Below are 24,720 nucleotides of genomic sequence, written 5' to 3'. Positions count from 1 at the left end.
TACATTTGAACTGTCAAAATGCGTATATACATTTGAACTGTCAAAATGCGTCGCTCAACCTTGACAGGCTTTTATCAATATGAAGTAATGTACAACGCAGCACATATCGAGATAACCAATCAGCATCGCGGAAAAGAGGCAACAATACTTGCGAGAATCGACTTAACATGCACTTTTTAGAAAAGGGAAATAAATAGTATTGTATATATTATATTGATGCTATAATAACTACTTACATGATATGATGTACGATTACGTGCGGTACAAAGCTTTAGCAAGATAAACTATCCACGTCAGATCCTCGTTAATGACCTGCGCGAGTTCGCGTGCAGTTGCAACAAGAAATCCGACCCGAATAGCCACAATTTTCCGCAAAAGTTGGGCAATTCCAGAGGTAGAATAGCGACGAAACGCTTGTGGTCACAAGCTTAACTATCTCTTGAGACTGACGCGAAGCTCCGGCTTTTAGGATAAAGATCCCGAAAGTCTGAAGAGCGACCCTCCTCTCTTACTGGCATTCTTAACGATCGCATTCTCCTTCACCAGAAGGTTACGACTATTAGGAAGACTTCAAGAAATAACGTTAATCTCGCAAGGCAAGTCAAGTCGTTCCCGCGCCTCTTTGTCTCTCTCGCATTATTGCGCGAAAATTCATCGCGCCGTTTTACAGCCAGATATAGGAAACGAGCCGAATAAATTCTTTGCATCGTACATCGCGGAAATATTTTGGCGATCGTTAAAATACGATAAACTGCGAACCGCATTATGGCGGTTGTATGAAGCGAAATTAGTTTTCAACTATGTTGACGTGCTTATAAGCTTTTTATCGCCAGCTTTTTTATCTTGTCGCTTTATTAATTTATTTCTGAAATTTATTACAATATATATAGTATTTTTCTCTCTTCTCTCTCTCTTTTATTTATTTTAGATTTATTTTCTTAACAGTATATATGTTCGAAAGACATTCTTTCGACGAAACAAGAGCTTGAAGTTTGATTATTCGAAAATTCCCTGGTAAATCAAGCTAGAGAAAAAAAAATACTTTTATCTGATCGCGATACAGAGAGATCGGTGGATTTTCCGGCGCAAATTTAAGAGATAACGAGAACTCGTTCGGCAATCACGATCACGTTCGACCAATCGGGCGATGTAAGAACGACGATTCACTTAATGCGGACGCGAACGACAAAGCGCTTGTTGCATTTTGGCATCCGGCCCGTATCGAACGGAAAAAGCCCTCCTCTTCTCGATCCCGCCACTTCCGCGAAGGGAGATACATCCCGGCGCCTCGTGATCGAAGAAGCGGGGAACACGAGGAGCCACGTAGGAGACTCGCGTACTCTGAATTTCAATGAGACCATCCGACTACTGGAAAAGGCACGGCAGGGTACAAATGCCGGACGACGTGAGCGAAATCCCTCGTTCCTCGTCCCTTATCGGCTCTCGGCTCTTCGTATGAAATACCGAATGGCGCGACACTGCGTGTGACGTATGTGAGTGAGGGCTTTGAGCTTTTCGGGAAATTCCCTACGGCTAACTTGACGTGAGGACTACTTCCCGAAGAGTAGTAGTCGACCACGGCGGTTTGGCAAATTGTATAAAACGCGTGATGCGGAAAGGACTGTCGCGATAAACTGGAATTGGATTATGGCTTGCAGGTTGTGCTTTATCGCGCGATGTATAATTGTATGTATGTATTTCGCAAAGTGCGACATATCTTTATTACCGAAATTATAATTACAGATTTCTCATACGATACTCCGTATAATACTATAATACCGAAATTAACCGGAGTGCGTGTTTGAGCAAGATTCACGTTTCTCTTTTATATTCATCCTACGCGGTTCGCATTTGTACGCGCGATGGCGGATCATAAACGTATCTTTACTACTGCAGACTTAACACTCTCGCGAAGCGAGTGCACAGGGATGCACTTAATTGAACTCAACGATTAGAGCTTTGTGAAAATTTAAAAAATTAAAAATTAATGGATCAGAAGAATTAAGAAATTGATTTTTTGTATAAAAACTTAATCTGTTAATAAAAAAAAGAACAGTCGCTCAATATGTACTTTGAAGATCTCATCTGGAAACTGCACTCGAATCTACTAAAGTCCCGCGAGTCGACGAAATGTAATTACCAAGTAATTCGGAGGATTGTTGGGGGGCAAGATGGTGCGTTTTATAGAAGTTGGCAGTCGGCCAGCTTCTTCTTGGCGACGCGCAAATCATATTATCTTAACGAGACCAGATAACGCTCTTTTGTCGGCGAACGATGATACCGCAAATGCATCGTCACGACCAAAAACCATCGCAGTTAAATGCAAACGAAAATGAGAACGTTCTTCATTCGCGTAATTGACTGCCGAGGCAAATTGCGTTTCTTGCTATCATCGTTACCATCGAGATTGCGTGAATTTAGAAGCTCATATAAAAGGAAAGAGAATTATTATCTCTCGACACATCAAGTTCATTCTGAGTAAAAAATTACTTATTTATTTATTCTGACATATTTATAATTTTTTCTCCCTTATTCTGTACTAGAAGAATCTATATAATGTTCAATCAATTTATTCCATTCACTTTACGAAGTTGTAAAATTTAGAAAGAGATTTCTTACAGGACATTATTATGATAAAGATGAAGTACTTTTAATAAAGAGTGGTCTTATGTTGTAAATGAAATTACCAAGGTATAACAATCATACGGTTAAGTGGGGAACGGAGTGTAGGATAATTTATTTCTCTCCTCTATTATACGCAGAATAATCGTTTCATCGTTAAAAAAAATGTTATGTCGAAGCATCGCTATTAAAGCGGATCTATTTAACGTTTCTCGTCCGTCGAACTCTTCGTCGTATAAAAGAGCGGATTATAATATAGATGTATAAGATGTCTTACACACAAACTGGCACTTGGCCAAGCTCGAACGGGCAATTCTCTACTAACGAACACAACGGATGTTGTGAACCTCAGAGATTTCGTACCTTTCTTCTCCCACGACGATGAAAAATCGTCGCATCTTTTTTCATACGCGAGCATCTCATTTCTCGGAGATAAAATATAGATGCGGTAAATGATTAATGTGAAATAAAAATTCTTTTTTTTTTTATTTTACATGATAAAAATTTTTTCCCCAGATGATGGTTAATTAAATTTCCGCTGACGAGAGAAACCGTTCTCAAAGACACTGTAGATGACGAGCTTTTTAACTGAAACGCGACGACTCTCTATTTCGCTGCAATGAATTTTTCGCACGATGATGGTGTATACTCGAGTAAGGAATACAGGAACACGTGGAGAGCTTTGACTTTGTAACGACTTACAAAAGCGTAAAGGAGAATTGCTGGGCGTTTCATGCGTTTTATACTGCGAGAAAATCTCTCTCGCGACAGTCACGTAGCATTATCATGTTTACGTTCATCGCGGTTGACAACTTATGAAATGGTTCTCCTCGGCGAGAAGACGAAATATAATCAGAGCAGCAGAGGAGGAGGAATTCTCCGCGAGGAAAATGTTGCGGAAGACAGTGAGAACTTTGTAGAATACATTCTCGCGTTACTTGCAACAAAATGTTAAATGCGTAAATTATTCCGCAGATACGATAATCAAGTTGTTCTACACGTAATGCTGGAGGCGATAAAGTTTCTTCAATAGAATTTGAAGAGATTTTTTGAGACTGCCTCTTCCAATATATTTAAAAAGTATGCAAGTAATAAAAGAATAATTTATTTATCTAAAAAAAAATAATAGAACAAGCTTGTTTGAATTTAATCAACAAGCTCGCTTCTCCTTTTTTTTCGGGATTCAATGGCGGAAAATAAAAGCAGCAAAGTACTTGTAATGCAATCCGACGTAAATATGGACACGGTAGTCTGGCGTTTAATCAGTCGAGCTTCATTTGGAAATTACAGGTCGTAGTAGTTAGGTCCCTTGCTCAAGAGAGATTAAGCCGGCCGGCTTGAAAGGATGAAACATGATAAAGCGATCCATTACGGACGGAGAACGGATTAAAGTAAGAGTCCCGCATTCTCCCCGATATATCCTCCGTATAAGGACGATGAAAACCGCTGGCTTTTTCTTTTTTATACTACGACACTACACTTTTTTTAAAACAAGTCGCGGAGAGAGCTAGGAACCCGTTGTTATATGGATAACGGGTTGTGTGCATCTCCTCGACAGGGGTTGAACTTCAACTCGGGGGCGGGCTCGATCGCTTTAAAAGTCCCGCTTCGACGGCTGCTTTAAGAACAATCCCGTGTTTTACGAGTAAGGAGCTTTAGCCCGCTCTTCTGCACCACCGTACTTTATGTCGCCCCCAACACGGGGGCGGGCGATGTTGGTTTTCCTCGTCAAGTCATCCACTTTCCGGATGCAACGAGTGACATTTGCCGAGTTCTCGGTTCGGGGGAGAGATGGGGGAGAGCGACTTCCTCCTCTTGTATGAATCTCATCTTCGCGGTGTATGAATCTCATCCATTATTCCCGGGCGTCTTTATCCCATCGACGATCGAAAGAAAAGCGCCCCCGCGAATTTGACTTTATAATGTCTATTCGTCGTTGAGCGATTCTGTTTAATTCAAAATTGCAAGATGTTACATCCATTGTATGTATGTATGTACTCGTATGTAATATATCGGGACCAGTGATTCAAATCGAGCATTGTATGTTTCAGCCAGCACCAATCTCGTTGGCAAATTCACGCAGAGCGTCCGAAGGATCGTCCAGGATGTGAAGGATGAAGGCACTTCCAGTAAGTCTGAGCATTATATATATATTTTATCATACTCGTTCCGCGTAGGAGTTTAATTAAACTTCAGCCGCCAACTTGGCTAATCGCTGTTACTCGATAATTTTGTACGCTAGGAAGGACCTCGAAATCCCAGTTCATTCGCATTCGTTTTTATCTTAAAAATATTTTTACATACAGCTGGTTAGTAAAATTTTACTTACTCATCGATACGATATTTATGATCTTTCTTGATAATCTAAGAAAAGAATCTGTTAGAATAATCTTTAGGAAAAGTTTAAAGAAAGATAAATTTATGAAGATAATTTTATATGCTAGGAAAGTCTGCGAAATCCCAGCTTATTCACGTTTGCTTTTATCTTAAAAATATTTCCGTACAGCTGTTTAGTAAAATTTTATTTGCATATCGTTGCGATCTTCTTCGATAATCTAAGAAAAGAATCTATTAATGGAATAACCTTTAGAAAAAGCTTAAAGAAAGATAAATGTATGAAGAAAGTTTGTAAGAGACTCTTTCAAACATTTAAATATAATTTTATAATTAAGACGAATTTAAAGAGAGAGACTTAAATTAAAAATTTTTTTTTCAATCCTAGAAGCTAATTAAATTACGCGAGTCTCTTCGTTTTATAAGTACAGCAACTTCTCGGTGAACCGAGGATAAAGACATTCATATACGTATCGGTTGGAAATAAACGTCTGGCAATCTACCAACAGCGGACGGTTGTTAGTTGTCCCATGAATGGAATCGAAACGGAAACTCTTGTATTCAGTGCGGGCCGAGAGTAACGGCATGTGTCGGCGGCCGCTATATTACCTAAAAGGACGGAAGCTCCATCATCGACGGAGAATTCCGTCACGTTCGGATTAACGTTTTCCCATCAACGAGCGCGGAACTATGATTAATTCCGACGTCAACATGCTCGCTCCGATGCCGGTGAAATGCGGCGATCAGATAAATTCCTAACGTACGATAATGACACGTGTACAGGAATGTGTTGCTCGACTCATCACCATCACATGTCCGCAATTTTGTCGACGAACTTTCGCCAAACTAACGAATTTGTAATCGATTATCTCTCGGTGAAATATCTATTAAAATTCTGTTTAATAGTCTATATATTAAAAAATCTATATTAAATATATTAATTCTATATTAAAAATTTGTTTCTATAAAAATTACACTTTTGTACGTCTCTTTTCAAATATAGTCTCAATATATTATATTAATAATATGTTATATTATATATAATATAATTCTCACATATATATTAATATAATATAATCTAATATAAATAATATATGATTATTTATTAACATATATTTATATTGAGATTACTTCATAATTATATTTTTTACGTTTTTTAATAGATACATTTATTTAAGTTTTTTTAAGATTGAAAATTTCTTTATAATTTTTTGACCTGCAGATTATTCGAAAACATCTTTAATGATAAAAATTTATATTGAATCAGGAATCTTGATGTTTGTGTCATATTATCACTGATATTGATTTTATCGTGTTAGTTTGTACAAATCTGAACACACATATATATATATATATATATATATATATATATACATTTATGTATATTATGTATAATTATGTTGACCTATACTACTTACATTTACTACATTATTTTGTCACCATTTTGCATTTAACTTTTTAATTTATGATGTCCAAATTAATTAATATTACTTATTATTTATTATTATATGTATTGATTGATAGTATTTTTATTAATTTATATCATACATATTCGTATATATGCATAATCATTTATGTACATACATATTCGTATATATGCATAATCATTTATGTACATACATATTCGTATATATGCATAATCATTTATGTACATACATATTCGTATATATGCATAATCATTTATGTACATACATATTCGTATATATGCATAAACATTTATGTACATACATATTCGTATATATGCATAAACATTTATGTACATACATATTCGTATATATGCATAAACATTTATGTACATACATATTCGTATATATGCATAAACATTTATGTACATACATATTCGTATATATGCATAAACATTTATGTACATACATATTCGTATATATGCATAAACATTTATGTACATACATATTCGTATATATGCATAAACATTTATGTACATACATATTCGTATATATGCATAAACATTTATGTACATACATATTCGTATATATGCATAATCATTTATGTACATACATATTCGTATATATGCATAATCATTTATGTACATACATATTCGTATATATGCATAATCATTTATGTACATACATATTCGTATATATGCATAAACATTTATGTACATACATATTCGTATATATGCATAAACATTTATGTACATACATATTCGTATATATGCATAAACATTTATGTACATACATATTCGTATATATGCATAAACATTTATGTACATACATATTCGTATATATGCATAAACATTTATGTACATACATATTCGTATATATGCATAAACATTTATGTACATACATATTCGTATATATGCATAAACATTTATGTACATACATATTCGTATATATGCATAAACATTTATGTACATACATATTCGTATATATGCATAATCATTTATGTACATACATATTCGTATATATGCATAAACATTTATGTACATACATATTCGTATATATGCATAAACATTTATGTACATACATATTCGTATATATGCATAAACATTTATGTACATACATATTCGTATATATGCATAAACATTTATGTACATACATATTCGTATATATGCATAAACATTTATGTACATACATATTCGTATATATGCATAATCATTTATGTACATACATATTCGTATATATGCATAATCATTTATGTACATACATATTCGTATATATGCATAAACATTTATGTACATACATATTCGTATATATGCATAAACATTTATGTACATACATATTCGTATATATGCATAAACATTTATGTACATACATATTCGTATATATGCATAAACATTTATGTACATACATATTCGTATATATGCATAAACATTTATGTACATACATATTCGTATATATGCATAAACATTTATGTACATACATATTCGTATATATGCATAAACATTTATGTACATACATATTCGTATATATGCATAAACATTTATGTACATACATATTCGTATATATGCATAAACATTTATGTACATACATATTCGTATATATGCATAAACATTTATGTACATACATATTCGTATATATGCATAATCATTTATGTATATACATATTCGTATATATGCATAAACATTTATGTACATACATATTCGTATATATGCATAAACATTTATGTACATACATATTCGTATATATGCATAATCATTTATGTACATACATATTCGTATATATGCATAATCATTTATGTACATACATATTCGTATATATGCATAAACATTTATGTACATACATATTCGTATATATGCATAAACATTTATGTACATACATATTCGTATATATGCATAAACATTTATGTACATACATATTCGTATATATGCATAAACATTTATGTACATACATATTCGTATATATGCATAAACATTTATGTACATACATATTCGTATATATGCATAAACATTTATGTACATACATATTCGTATATATGCATAATCATTTATGTACATACATATTCGTATATATGCATAAACATTTATGTACATACATATTCGTATATATGCATAAACATTTATGTACATACATATTCGTATATATGCATAAATATTTATGTACATACATATTCGTATATATGCATAAACATTTATGTACATACATATTCGTATATATGCATAATCATTTATGTACATACATATTCGTATATATGCATAAACATTTATGTACATACATATTCGTATATATGCATAAACATTTATGTACATACATATTCGTATATATGCATAAACATTTATGTACATACATATTCGTATATATGCATAAACATTTATGTACATACATATTCGTATATATGCATAAACATTTATGTACATACATATTCGTATATATGCATAAACATTTATGTACATACATATTCGTATATATGCATAAACATTTATGTACATACATATTCGTATATATGCATAATCATTTATGTACATACCTATTCGTATATATGCATAAACATTTATGTACATACATATTCGTATATATACATATTCATATATATACATATTCTGGTTTGAAGTATTTTATAACTTATTATTTAAAACATATATTATTTTATTTAATTTTATTTTGGACAAACTGTTAAACTGCTAATCGTCGCGATGACAGCTGCTCGATGCTATAAGAATATGCTTATCTGCTAATATGCTATATGAATATAACGCACAACGCGAATTGAGACAGCATATTAGCATCGCGGAAAAACGACAACAAAGTCAATAACAAGCCGTTTTTAGAAAGGGATATGAAACTTGAATAAGTGTGTCTATTAAAAAACAGAAAAAAATATAACTATGAAGTAATCTCAATATAAAAATATGTTTGTGTTTATAATCTACACACGTCTTTATATAATATATTATTTTAAAATTCTACATTAAAATATCTAATCGAGAATAATCATTGTTTCCAAAAATCTTATTTTTATATCTCAGTCAGTCTCAATATATTAAAATTAAAAAAAAATTAATAAATAAATTCTATATGAAAAATCTAAATTCTGTAGTAACCGAATGAAACAATTTTTGTCTCTTTTATATCGATACACCTCGTGTAGCTTAAAGTGTTTCGGGCTTTTCCTGGAGTTGGAACTTTTCGAACTGGAAATTCGGACGCGCTCGATGAAACTGCAGGCGGAAACTGGAGTTGCTTATCGCGTCGTTCGTCGTGCTCGATTTATTTATGTCGAAACTTTCGTCGCCATCGCGGTGTCGAGTTAATTGGAAATTAATTAAAGCGCGACATTCGGGCGCTCGATGTCTCCGCTCGTTTCTATCGCGCTCAATTTAACGATACCCGCTAAAATCCCAACGATCGACACGCGCGATACGGAAAATCGATCAATCGACTTCGCGTCAAAGTATCCCTCCGTATAAGGGAGAGGAATTCTAGCCCGCATATCTTTCGAAGTCGCATCATCCCATATTTCTTTCTCTCCGGTGGACACACAGGTGGACAAACGAAGGAGGAGGTAATCGAGACGAACGAGAGGCTGAGAGTCGTCAGGATTCGCCTGGACGGCAGCTATGACACCGCCAAGAGGGCCCTCGTCGAACTGATGTGCAAGTACACCGATAGCAAGCAAGTCCGCAACGTGTTCCAGCGTTACAATCTCCTCAAAGTTATGATCAAGGTAAGACAAGGAGTACCGGCGGTGTATATATACCGTTGTAATTGGCGCGCGCACACACGCGTGTTGTTTTTGCTCCACTTTGAGCACTTTGTGCTCGACACGTGTCAGTTCCAGACTGCCGCTTTCTGTTGATGTAATTACGTAATTATGCCGCCCCCGGTTTATACCCCCGGTAAAACGGAGGATGAATGACAGAGAACTTGCACTTCCGCGCTTTGAAACTCGCGCTCGATCGAGTCACTCGCTTCTCTCCGACTTTTTCTATTAAGAAATTAGTAATTAGCTTTTGTAACGTTAATGCAAATTTATGTAATAAGCTTTTTAAGAAGTTTGATAATTGGCTTTATATCCTGGCCATATATAACAAAAATTAATAAATAATTCCCAGATCATTTCATCGACAATATTATAATACCCATATATTTCTTATTTTTATTCTTCTTAAATATATTTTTAAATTAATATATACTCGCTATCGTAAATATATTTGTCAATTTTTTACCGAGATATATAAGACGGCCAAAAATAATGCAGTAATAATTTAAAAACAGACCATCAATAAACCATATTGTATTTATTTTGTTTTCACAATTTTTCAAAAATACGCGTAAATAAACCGATAGTGGAACTTATTGAAAAATGATTGAAAAAAAAAAGAGAGAAATGAAATAAAGAAACAGCGAACGAGAGAACAAAGTGACAGATGTGTGTATGTTGTCAGTGTACATTTTGTCAGTAAACAGTCAACATGCGTAGAGCGCAAAATATCCAAGCTCGATCCATGTGTAAATCGGCACGGAAGTTCAACTGCAACAGCATAAACCTTCGGAGAAGGGAAAAACTCGAAAAAAAAAAGAACCGTCCACGCCGTTTTTTTTATTTCTTTTATTTCTTTTATTTCTTTTATTTATTTTTCGAAATACTTGTTTATACCTACCCTGTGTATACGCGGGTGCGTTTATTATTCCGGGAGATAGATTGCGCGAGACGAGCAACAAATAAAGATGCATGCGAGAGATACCCGGACATGTCGGCGCGAAAGACGCGTTATCGCCACCTTTCTGTTTTTTTCCCCTTCTTTTTACTCTATTTTTTTCCTCAGGGATGCATACATAACGTCGGATGTATGTGCGCGAATATCGAACGTTTATTTCTAGCGGGTGTGTAAACTTTCATTGCGAGAGGCACAATCGTTCGTATCGAGAACTTCGAGCTTTTTTTTTTTTTCAGAAAAATCAACCCCTGCGATTAATCCTCAGGCGATACGAATAAACTTGTTCTCTGTAAATCGCGCCGTGTGCGTATCTCATCGATAATCGATGTACATATAATTTTCGAAATGCATTTCGAAGCGCTTTGTAGAAAGATGTAAAGGAAGCAAACGCGGGTGGAAATTATCGGCATTATTGAAATTAGCAGTGCTTTTTGCTGTCGTGGAATTAATAAATATCACGAGATTGCTCTCTTAATACGAAACGATTTTAACGGCATTGAAGAGATTAAAATCGAATCGAGACGATTTTAGAGGACATGTGTGTATGAATTTATTTTTAGAAAGCAGATGGAACTCGTGGTTTTCTTAGACCACAATGTTTACAGTTTGTAAGTCGTAGTCCACAAATATAAATGCAGATTAATGACGGCTTTGTAAAGGCGCTGGAGAAATCGATCGCGTTCCTAAACCGCGTCTGATAAATGGACCGGCAATTTGTTTTCTCCAGAATATACGCGGATAAAAGGATCCGTTGTACAATGGCCAATCGCCTGCTTGCACAAACGCCCTGCTTTTTTTTTTCCCTCGATTTTTCTCGTCGTCGCGACGACGGTAGCCCGAGAGCTACCGACGGTTTTACCTTTCCAGGACGTAATTAAGCTGGAGACGCAGTATTGGACGCTGGTGGATATACCGAGACAGGAGAAGCAGGAAACCGTGCCCGCCTTCGTGTTGCGTGCCTGCTCCATCATGGAGAAGACCCACAAGAGCGGGGAAGGCGTGAAAACTTCGGCGCGCCTCGCCGAGGAGGCCGAGACCAAGAGGGAGCGTATCGAGAGACTCGAGAGTGAGTATTCCAAGTACGAGAGTAATCAATTGCCTGTTGAGAGTAGTAATAGTGGTATAGCCTGCAGTGGTTTTGTCGGAGGAAGAAAACAGTTCTCCATTGTCCTCCGTCGATTGTCCTCCATTGTATATACGTACCACTCGTTTTATTTGCCGCGACTTTGTTTACTGTCTAGCTTTAGCGCAATCTCGATCGATTATGTTCAATAAATTAATTAATACACGTGTGTATGTTTCAGCATTAAACTCATTAATTCTCATTTTATAATAAGATAATATATGTTCCAAGGGATTTGTAATATAATTTCGAAGTTATTTAATTTTATTTAATTTTTATAATGAATGACATATTGTACTTTTTCACTTTCGTAATTAAAAAAAAAAATCTGTATAATTTATATTGCTTGTTTTATTCGCGAAATGACAAGTGTATTGTTTCACTCTTCGCGCAAATTGAGCAGAAAAGATACGATTCAATGGCTGTCCCTTGGAAAGTCTCCAAGCATGAATAATATATTATTTTCCGTCATAAGTACTCGATCGGGGAGACATCGAAGATCTATCGTGCCATTAGGTCGAAACAAGACCATCATATTTTACTCTCAATCTCATCATCCTTTAACAAATGATTGACGGTATTAAAATGACGTTGACGTGGATTATAAATTAAAAAAAATTGATTAAGTAGAATATTAGAGAGCATTATTTCTTTCGCGATTCGAAAAACTTGATTCTTCGGAAAAAGATTTGAAATTGGTAAAATATTAAAAATTTTTTAGTTATCAAAAGAGAGAGAGAAAGAAGGAGAGAAAGAGAGAGAAGAAGAAATAAGAGTGCAATTAATCCCTTTTTCTGGTCTCATTTACGCTGGTTTTTTACGCTCTCATAAATATTCAACAAATGCTTCGTACAACAATTCATAATTTCAGAGCGTGGAAGATTTATGGTATTTTTCATTATCGCAATACGCGGCGAAAATTATTCGAAAATTATTCTTTACCGTGTTCCGTGATGCATTCTAAATGCAACCGCTGCTGTTTTTTACAATTTGCGTGCGCGTTCGCGATTATCGCCCTAATTTGTAAAACATTCAAGGCAAGAAGGACTTATTAACGTGAATTGCCGATTTAAAGCGCATCTTAGACAAAAGTGCCGTATTAAAAATATTTCATTCAGACAATACTTTGCCCTCTCATCCACTTAAAAGAACTCTTTTGTGAACTACAGATTCTAGTTGAAATTATTTGAGAAAAATGACTCGATTTAATTGATTGACTCTAATTAATCATGAAAATTTTTCGTTTATTCTTATATTCTTCATATTTGATTTTACTTTGGTTTACACACACACACACACACACACTCTTTCTCTCTCTCTCTCTCTCTCTCTCTCTCTCTCTCTCTCTCTCTCTCTCTCTTTCTAATATATATATATATATATATATATATATATATAATTTTATTTTATTTATATGTTTTATTTTGTTTCTTATATTTTGATAATTAAACCTGTATTTTTAAATATCGATCAAAAAGGCTGAAACTGTTATGAAAATATTCCAGGTGATGAAGCAAATACATATATAAACCAATGTACAATAAAAACTTTCAGGATAGCGTTTAAAAAAATATTAAAAATTAATAGTCAGGATTAAAAAATATTGTGTTCAATATTACATATCCTACGTCGGTGCTTTAGTTTGATTCCGTGCGTTGCACATAAATGAACATATTAACGATCAACATATATCCATTGCTTGATTTCCATTTTGCTGCAGGAGCAATATTTCTCTAAGCTTTAATTAATGCTCCGATGCATGATATGCCAGGGAAACTACATTGGTGCAACCGCACGTAACATATATCCGACCTGTTTTTTTTTGTGTGTTCGTTCGTTAATAGTAAAAAGTTACTTCGAAAAATTGTTTACGTTGTGTCGATATACGTATAGAAATATATATCGTACAATTTAAACCAAAAATATTTTTTCCAACAAAAGATTTATTATATCGGGATCTATGAATAAGGCACATGTGGACTTTTTTAAAATAAATAAATATACTTTTATTAGCGTTTTTATTTTGGAAGTCGTGCAATATTGATGTTTGTTAAAATGTAAAACATTTCATTAATATATATATATGTATATATATTTATGGTAACATTCATAACAAATGGAATAAAAAGGATAAAATAAGGTAACGCTTTGTATAGGTTTGACGACGGCGCAAATCGAAGCGGAGAACACCCAGATGACCAATGATTTGTACAGATTATTGAAGAAGTACACGGGTCTCAGGAATCTCATCAAAGGGTTGAAAGTACGTGCTTTGTAAGAGACTTTGTAAGAAACTGAACTTGTGGATTCCGTGATGTAAACAAAAATATTTGCCCGAGAGAAACTACGGTTCACGAGAGAGAATACTGGTTCGCATAATATTTGAAAACGTGTCTTAATTTTAACTTAAAGTTGTTCAATATCCTGTCTGCACTTTAAAAGTGACGTAATTTCTGAACGATAACTATTTCATCAAAATTATAAACATTATATACATATATAAATCTTTCTGAAATATTAATGATTGAGATATCGACGAAAATTCGTAAATTATTCTGTCATTCAATAAGCACACAATTTCGTCTTCAAAAATTAGAATTTATTCTAAAAAGTATAATATATTTATTTTCGAATGACAATCTTATTCTCGATTAAAGCGAATTTCTTTGAGATATGAGTTATATCTCTTATTGATTTCGCGATTATATAATTGTAAAAGGATGACACTGTTCGACCGCGGCTATCATATTAGGACATTGTTACGATCGTCCTCTTTTTTTTCCTTTTACGTTCCAATAACTTACGTAACACTGCTGTTATAAGGCTTTTCCGATGGCAACGCGGCGTTTATCCTCTATTCGTTTTACTCTTTTCCTTCATACAGTGTCAAATAAATCGAAGATTAAAGGCGACCGAGAGTATCGTGATATCAATAAGGTAAACTACCCTTCGTCGTCCTATAACGTTTCCGCAAACGCGCGAAATCGTAGAAATCGTTTCAATACGATTTTACATCACGTCTTTCAACAAAAAGTTATCGCCATTTAAAGCTATCTTTCTCGATTTTTTTTTTACAAATTAAGAATCTTTTGATATTACATTTTCCGCGAGAAACATTTTACTTATTAAATTCCGATTGGAAAGAATACAGTGACACGATTGTAAGGTAAAAGGAAAAATATTTTGCAAAAAATTATGCAATGTAAAAGAATAGACTTCTATGCACAATTGTCGTCTATTAATCGGCGAAAATGATTGAAGGGGGCCGATTTCTATCGCAGGAGGAGTACAACAGCTCGAAGGTCTATCCGATGTTCCCGCGTTATACGATACTGAAGGATATGATAAAGGACATAATGCACAACCCGGACTACATGGAGGTCTGTCACGAGGTGGACCAAGCATAGCGGCCGGACCCCCTCCACCGTTCGCCACGTATGACCCTGTAAATTCTTCGGGGTCTCCGCGTGGTTGTCGGTGAAGGGGGTGAATCACAGAACTTTCAGCTTCGACTGACGATTTCAGTTCGGAACGGTAGATCCTTTTTTTTTTTCTATTTTTGTTTCTCCTCGTCTATATATACCATCTATATATAGCCATCTTCGTTCTTACGAATCTTGGAGCAACTCTGGGGCATCAAGTTGCGTTACCGTTTGTGTTAACACTTGCGAATCGTATACAATTTCTCGCAGGTAAGTTAGACCCAATTCGAGCGAGAAATGGATAATGAGGGATTGGATTTCGCGCGGAAGTGCATTATCGAATGTCGTGGAGTACCTAGCGACGAATTCCTTCATCAGTGTTGTAGTAGCGTCGCACATCACGAAGATGGAACGGCCGTGAAATCAAGATACGTCACGAGGTAATTTTTATATTATAACCGTGAGAATGCTGCTACTTGCAGCTTAATCGTCGCGAAAGAAAAAATGGAAGCCAAGAAACATTCGATGTTTCGAAAAAGATATCAAACATATTACTTCGCAGAGAACAAAAAATTGAAATTTTTATAAATAAAATTTTAATATATAATTTATTCTTATGAGATTTAAAGATTAAAAAGCGGTCAGACACATTCCTCGTTGAATTTTCGTTCGGAAAACCTTCCAACAATGTTCCAAGTTGTCATCAAAGAATCCGCGGATGAAATAATGGTGATGACTCTAGAACTCGCTTTATTAAATCCAATATTTTTTTAACCTCCACTTTGCGGGGAAGAGAAGACTAGAAGTCCTTTCGAAATAAATCCAAGTAGCAGGATTCGCCAGAGATTTTCCAGTCGTAGAAAGCCGAGAGGTGATTTTATAGTTTCTGATTTCGCGTCGAAATAGTCGCTCGTACATCACACACAAAAGAGGCTAGTCACGTTATTATTGATAGTGGATGTCGTGTGCACGTGGTATACCATTAATCAATTAAGAACAGTTCGCAAGATCAAGTAAATTCGTATGAGTCTGCGAGCGTGAGTTTGTACATAGGTATGCAACTCGTGTATATGTGTGTGTGTAAGATTAGCGTGAAATTGTGAGAGTGGCATCAATGTGGAGCATACTATTATCTGCTTCCTGCTGTATAGGACTCTCATAATAAGAGACATCGTCGTAATCGTCGGTCTAACGCGATTGAATTTACTCGCTTTATCTATAAACAGGACAAAGATCGGACGAGTCGAGACGTTTGAGCAACATTCTGCAAAAAGGAAAGACGTATTTATAATAAGAAACGTTGGTTGATGATTTAACGCTTGAAAAAATGTGGGATTTTACATGATTAATCTTAAATGGAGATTTTATTGGAAATATTTGGATATGTATTGTGGATATATAAATGAATCATATATATTTAGTGTGTAAAATATTGGAATATTTGAATTCCTAGCTTTTACCTACAAACAGGACAAAGATCAGACGATTCGAAGCGTTTCAATGCTGAAAAAAAAATACATTTATGATAAGGAACATTAATTAATGATTTATCGCTTGAAACTAAGATTTACACAGTTAACTTTAAATGTGGAAATTTTATTGCAATATTGAAATCATATGTGTATTTGGTATATATAATATTAGAATATTAAAAAAAGAAATACATACAGATTCATATTTTAAAAGAACCATATAAAATGCGAATTTATATATCTTGAGATTGAAGCAAATCAAGTCTGAAAACCATGAATTAAACATAGACGTAAATTAAAAATTTGGAACTTACAGATTTATCTTAACATTAAATTTTTTTCTAAGATGAATTATAAAGGTAATATAAATCTTTTCCTTACATTTCAACTGTAAATTACTAAAGAAAACGATTTAAAAAAGTATATTTTCGAGCAAATGTCAATCAAAAAATCAATCTGACAATTTTTATTTTTATTTTGTTCATATGTTACTCACATTTTTATCGATTACTCATTTTAGAATCAGAAATATGCCCAAGATGCTAAATGCTAATCGACAATTCTCTCTGTGTATGTAAATACCATAAATATTAATGATTCCTTGGTTAAAGTACACGCAATGCCTCCATTACGAATCGCGAGATAAGCCAAGATTGCATTTGTGTCGTATGAATCAATGTGTTTCTTTCGTGCGGGAAGCAGAACGGCAAGAATATCACGTACACATATATGTATACATAATACATACATTCTTATTTTTAATGCAACGCATTCGTACATGTTAGGATAGAATATTCACATCCATTTAGAAACTAAATGCGGTTCTTTCAAATATTTATATCGAGAGTGATTTTCGCGCTAAAAATAGATATATCACATCGAGCAGAAAGAAAATTACTCATTAATTGAATATCATTAATTGATTAACATGATTCATATGAAACTCGTGATCAAACAGCGTTTAGCTAGACATGCAGTGACAATTTGTATGCTTAACAATAATGGCAGTGAATATAACATTCCCCATACACATATTTAGAATGAAGGATGCTTTGGGTTGAAAGCGTTAATTTAATATTAATTTTGTGCATAATAAACATATCATCAAAGCCATATTTACTATATACACTCCGATGCGAAAAAACCTCACGAAATTGTACGAAAAAGTGTCTAAATGAAATAGAGAAGCTTGAGAGAAACGTCAAAATTTTTTATCTCGATAATAAAAAAAAATAAAAAATATTGTACCGAGGAAAATTAATTAATAATATAATTTTTCAATTGTTGAAAAGTCGCGCCTGTCACTTAATTATCGCGTTGAGATACGAAGGTCCGTTAACAATATGGAAATGAAATTTTTCGCACAAAAATCGCCTTCTCGAAGGACTTTCGCTCGGAGTATCCACATACACTTATGCACATGCATATGCATATGTACATGCATATCGTGCTGTTCGATATTGACAAACACAGGGGATGGATCACAGCTATCCGACATTATACGTGCCATGTTCTCCAAGTGCTATACCTCATGTAAGTATTTATGTAAAAAGAAGCCGCATAAAAAAAAAGACGCACGTTACACTGATTAATTCGTAATTACAGTCATTAGCGCCAGTAATTAATTCGAGGCGCCGTAATAGGAGGTACCTTTTAGGATTTTTTTGTTGTTCTTCATACTGTTAAGATCTAAGTATAAAGATGTATACATATACTAAACTACATATAAAAAGAGAAATGGCTGACAGCCCGAAATCAAAATACAAAATATAATGCGCGGCAGACATTGGGACGACGAATGGAGGCTCCATTATTGCGGGCCCTTTCCAATGTTTGGCGATGATTAGTGCCCTCCTCCCTTTCCCCTTAACACTGTGTCTCCCCTTTAAACCGTGTAGCACTGTATAATCAAAAGAAATTGTAATTTATCAAAATGTCTAATCAAATTCAAATAGTATCCTCGATCATCATTTACGAAGCTGGATATACAGGCGATAAAACATAAAATCAAAATATCTAATTATCTTATATTCTCTGATTTTAAACCAAACAAAAATCAAAATTTGTATCGAAAAAGAAGATATTTTTAGAAAATGTCTCTTTCCTCTTTAAAAGAAAAAATCACACGACAATATTGATACTTCAATGTTTTAGTTTTATTTTGACAAAAAGTCTCTCGATAGGTGAATAATAACTCTTTTGTCACCGCGTTCGATGCGAAAACACAAAAACGTCACATTATCGGATTGGATGAAAGCGACAGTAATCAGTGACATTATGCAGTGTATTATGCAGCACATTGTTACATCGTGATTAGTTTTGCGCGTCAATACTTGTTAGCATAATATACGTGGATGGTAATGTGTGATTATCGTGGAAGAAGATCAAAGAACTCATCAAAATATATAGTAGTAATTCATTTAACGAAGAATCGCCAGCATTAATAATCTGTGTCTGCATCCAGCGCGTTTATAAAATATCTTTTCTTCGCATTGACCGTTTAGAATAGAGCTTTTGACGTATATGTACGTATATTTATCTTCCACTAATATATTGTATATATAAAGACATTGAGGCACATATATTATCATGAAAATATATCTATAATACTCTTCCCGTGTTATTATAATTTAACGAATTTTTGAAACATTTCACAAGATGCAGTATATTAATTGTTAATTTTGCTATCATTTTTTTGATACGCAGCAAATTATTTTGTCGCATATATTCTCTTGGGATAGCAAATTTATATCCTGAAATAATTTATTTCTTTGAAAAAATCTATATATGATAAAAATTTGCAGGGTATTTCGATTAAAATATAACAAAGTGTCTTTTTTTTTTTTAACAAAAGTGAAAATTCTCCATACATTTTTGCAAGCGAAAGTTTACGGAGAAGTTAGCATCGTTTTAAGAAGAAAAGCTTTGATATTCTGTATAATCGGAATATATTTTTCAGCACTTAAAAATTTCTAAATATTCACGTCATATGGAAATCTTTGTATCTATTTATCCGTTTTATGACACAACTTGTGTAAAAATATTTGTAATCTTGTATATTTGAATCGTGAATATAACATATACGACCAAGATAATTAATCTATAAATTTATGGATTAATATATTGATGACACAATATAAAGATGATTTTCAATTGAAGAGTCGGATTTGGAATTCACGAGGGTCTAAATGCGAATAAATTATCTGTGCATTATTCATATCGACAAAAATAATTTTATTACTGACAAGTACAAATTTATGCAGTAATCAATATTATGATAATTTTTCTTATAGTAAAAAATAATTTTTATTACAATTATATACTTGAATTTTATTATAAATAAAGTTTACTACAATTGTGAATTGTTCTATAAAATTGGATTTTATTATACGTCTCGAGCAATAAAATTGTTTACATATGCTACGCGTGAAAATAATTCATGAAAGAAAATTTTTATATATCATAATTTCTCTGCGAATGGAATATATAATTGCAATAGACCCTTTCGTGATCTTAAGGTCTTCAATTTCCTCTTTGTCTATATCAATAATTGGACTGGTCGTTATACTAATACATTTGAAGCTCGTTCTTATTGTTCGATTTTCAGTACGATATCGTTGATGTTGGTCGCAAATCAAGGTTATCACTAATAAAAATGAAAAATTGTAGACGATCTGATACTTTTCAATCGTGATCTAGGAATTCATTTTTATTTAAAAAAAAAAAAATTTTTTTTTTCTTAAATTAGAAAGATTATGCATGTAAAGATGAATGCATTCGACTGTACGAAATCGTGCGAAAATCGCGCAGTACAAACACAGCTCCTACAATATATCACTATAACAAGAATTATATTGTAACTCGCGATTATCACCAGGCGATTGACTCGCTTAGGTCGACGCAGCTGATATTTTTTATGCAAACCGGGAACTTTCTTAGACCAATTACCGTAATACTATGTATAAGGTATGAACCTAAAGATATATACTTATATATAGCATAACGCTAAAAATCGTATATGTAGCAACGGAGTAAAGCTACTACTCGATATGCAATGTCTCTGAATTGAAGAATAAATAGCAAGCGTGCTCGCCTTTTCGACGAAACTAGGAGAGTGCCAAATAGATTTTGAAAGTTTATACATGAGTGTGTAAACGTGTATGTGTGTGTGTGTGTGCGTGTGTGCGTGTATGTTTTCTGTCACATTTTTATAGAGTGCTGGCTGTAAATACAAGAGCGGTGCTCTCGTTCGCTGAACTGATCGTTATCAAACTTGATCATTATCCCCAATTTATAATGTTAAACATTATTCGTTGTTTCCTCATCTGTGATGACAAATAATCTAATTTATAATTTTGTATAACAATTTTTTTTGTCATGTTAAATTCCTTAATTGTAGAATTATAAAATGTCTTTGTAACAAATACAACAATTATTATAGAGAGATTTACGCCAGAAAAAAACTTGATATGAGCTTGAAGGTATATATTAAAAGACTTCGTAAAATGTTACACGCAAATAGCTATGAATAAATACGTAAAAGTATATGATCTACAGTGCTATATAAAGATCACTTCAGCGAAAATAGCCTCTTATCGTCTAAGTATAGAAATAACGAACAGTATACAAGCGTCAGATACAAGAGATCTACCGAATGTGTTTTAAAAGAGCGGGTGTATATGGTAGATTTACATAATTGTACTAGTATTATAACGAGATATCTTATTCTTAATGTCCTTCGATCTTTCCTTAATTTGTCTAATTCTATATTTCTACAATATTTAAGACTTAATTGTTTGTGTTTTATAAAAATTTTTTATTGCATATTTATTAATTTTTTTATATGATCTATATGTACTAACTTTATTTTTTGCAACGTGAATTAATTATATCTCGATATTTTATATCACACGATGGATGATAATTAATACATTATAATTATCTTTTGATATAAAATTTCAATTTTTGAACATTGAACTTTAATTGACTTTAAAATTAGTAAAAAAACATATATTTGCAGTGATATATATACACATATAATTGGTTGAATAAAATAAGTATAGCGAGATCGAAGGAGTATTAACGATTAAATATGAATAAGTGTACAATAATGTTAATCGCGAGAAATCCGATGGATTTCCGGTGCGAGGAAACTTGACTTTCTCTCGATCTCGTTGTCACTCTTAATTAAATGTGTTTGCGAATTCACAGATGATATTCTCGACCAATATCTATTTGTCTATAATCATCGCATTACCATTGTCTCTCTCTTTCTCTCTTTGTGTAATCATGTACTCTCTCGTGCAAAATGCATATTCATACAAGAGAAAAGACCTATAGCGTTTTAATCCGCTCTCTTCTATACATACTGCGGACACATACACACTATATCCGCTTTCTATTGATGATAAGCGCTTCGGTTTGCATATCGATAAATCATATATATTATATACATATATAGATGTAACATTTTTACGAAGAAATATATTTTGGCAAATTCTTCGTGGCCGAGTTTACGCGGAAAAGACCCCGAGAAGACCGATGTCCTTTGAGACTATTTAGTTTTTTGCGACAAAACACATTTATACAGGATGTCTTACTCTGAATAAGAGTATTGTACGAAAAATGAGCCGACAGGAAGATTTATTTAATGGTAAATTAAATTAAACATATATATATATATATATATATATATATATATAATAAAATAAAGAGCTCTCTCTATGTAGAAAAGCACAATTAGAATATTTTATATTTTAATTATTTATTTTCTTTTCATAAACTAGAGTTTTCTTTTGTGCAAAACTAGGATATTTTCAATTTTATCAGATTTAATAAAAGTCTGTCGATATTTTTCAGTATAGAATTACAAATAAGAATTCGGAGAATTTTTCTCGTTCATGGCGAGACATCTTGCATAAGATTTAGCATAGGATCAGTCACTCTACGTATGCATTCATCGTTAGTTTCAGCGACGTGAAACGACCTCTTTTACTTAGAGACTCGATGTATAGTACCAAATGTATAGAAATACACCGCTAGTTCAGCTAGCTTTTGCGTACTTTGTAAAATATGCGCTGTAATAAACATCGTCGGCATCGCGAACGTGCAATTCAATGGAATAATGCAAGAGTTCGAAGTTTCTTAATCTCGAATTCATTAAAAAAGATATTTTTTGACATACAGAGAAATTTTAAAAAATTTATAACTGCATCTATTTTTATTGATTTTAATGATAATATTAATTATAATGAAATTAATACTTGATAATAAGTTTTCTTCTAACTTTCTTATCTTTATAATTATAATTAGTATATATAATTATATATTATATTATATATATAATTACATTATATATTTATAATAAGTAATTTATAATAAATAGTAATATTTTTAATTTATAAATAAAATATTCTTGAAATAATATTGAGAACGTTGAATAGCTGAGACGCGATTCCGTGCGATTTATTATACGTGCGCGTTTCCGAATCGATTGGATTTTCAATGAATTAGAGAGTAATCGTTGTTATGAGCACACGCTTTTCCTATTTCAATTGTTGATACCATTAATCGCTAGTAGTATGTAATCACGTGCAAGAAAATTAACACTGTTGTGAATATGTTATATGTTTCGTTACGGGATAGAGAATCGTGAGGATCGCAATTGATTATTCATTTCTGTGAAAAATTACGTCTCTTCATATTCAAATCTCTATGCAAATAAGAGAGGAGAAATGTGTTACGCTAAAATTAATTGTTCAAAGTATATATATTTGTGAGAAATAGCACTTTTGCCTTCTACCGATTCTTCTACGAAGTTTTGTAAAACCATTTATAATAATATATGTTTATTCATGAGTTTCTATCTTCTTAGCAAATCCTTCGGATAACTAATCTGGAAAGTTAAATCCTTTCGAGGATACAGAGTCCTGATCTCTATTTATTAATGTGGTTCTCGCGATTCGACGAGAGTAACGTCTTTATGTCTGAACACAAGTGGTTTGATAGTAAACGATTAGATTTAGATGCCATGCTAGATTAGATGGCGAGAAACGTAACAAGTGCTAGATGTCATAGAACGTTACACTATGCATAATTCCACCGATTCTTCCCTCTTATTAATCGCATCTGTGAGTTTCCCGGCGGAGGGATATATAGTGAGTAGCGATATATTGTATGTTATAGCCTATAGAGTTACACCGACTATATTAGATCCTAGTCAATCAATCAGTTTGACGGAAGTGTATGCCGCAATAATAATCTGATTTCGTTCAATGTGTCTTTGTTATCGCGAAAGAGGTATTACTCGTTTATTGGCTGTTAAGCTTTGTTAATAAAAATATTACGAAATTTTACATTGAACGCCGACGTCTTTAATTGCGCTTTCTCTATCGTCCTTAAAAAAATTTTAAGAGAATAAAATACTTTCTTTTTCTCATGTATCATTTTTATCAATTAAAATTATTTGTTTTAGAATTAGATATTTTTATATATTTAAACAATGAAATATTTATTGCAATTTTTAGACGTCGAACTTGCGATTTAATGTATGAAAATGGAGAATTGAAAAAAACATTCACCTTTCATTTCTCTCATTTATATTCTATAAAATCTGTTGTTTGTTTTTAAATA

General features: G+C 33.0%; 1 protein-coding gene across 4 annotated transcripts in view; it reads left to right on the top strand.

The window, feature by feature from the left end:
• Positions 1 to 24,450, top strand: part of LOC145943522 (uncharacterized) — a 121,139-nt gene extending 96,689 nt beyond the window's left edge. For 3 of the 4 annotated variants that reach the window (XM_083051091.1, XM_083051094.1, XM_083051095.1), the window contains 5 exons: positions 4,674 to 4,751; positions 9,896 to 10,077; positions 11,939 to 12,137; positions 14,351 to 14,457; positions 15,476 to 24,450. In XM_083051091.1, coding sequence (XP_082907217.1) covers positions 4,674 to 4,751; positions 9,896 to 10,077; positions 11,939 to 12,137; positions 14,351 to 14,457; positions 15,476 to 15,601 — 692 coding nt within the window. In that variant the 3' untranslated portion in view covers positions 15,602 to 24,450. The remainder of the gene's footprint in view (positions 1 to 4,673; positions 4,752 to 9,895; positions 10,078 to 11,938; positions 12,138 to 14,350; positions 14,458 to 15,475) is intronic. The other variant, XR_014426529.1, reaches the window with a different exon arrangement.
• Positions 24,451 to 24,720: the final 270 nt, after the last annotated feature.

Source organism: Prenolepis imparis, unplaced genomic scaffold (genome assembly GCF_030444845.1).
Source record: "Prenolepis imparis isolate NDT839.2.m4 unplaced genomic scaffold, iyPreImpa1.0 SCAF_12, whole genome shotgun sequence".
NCBI classification, from domain to species: Eukaryota; Metazoa; Arthropoda; class Insecta; order Hymenoptera; family Formicidae; genus Prenolepis; species Prenolepis imparis.
This window is presented reverse-complemented; position numbering and strand designations above follow the sequence as displayed.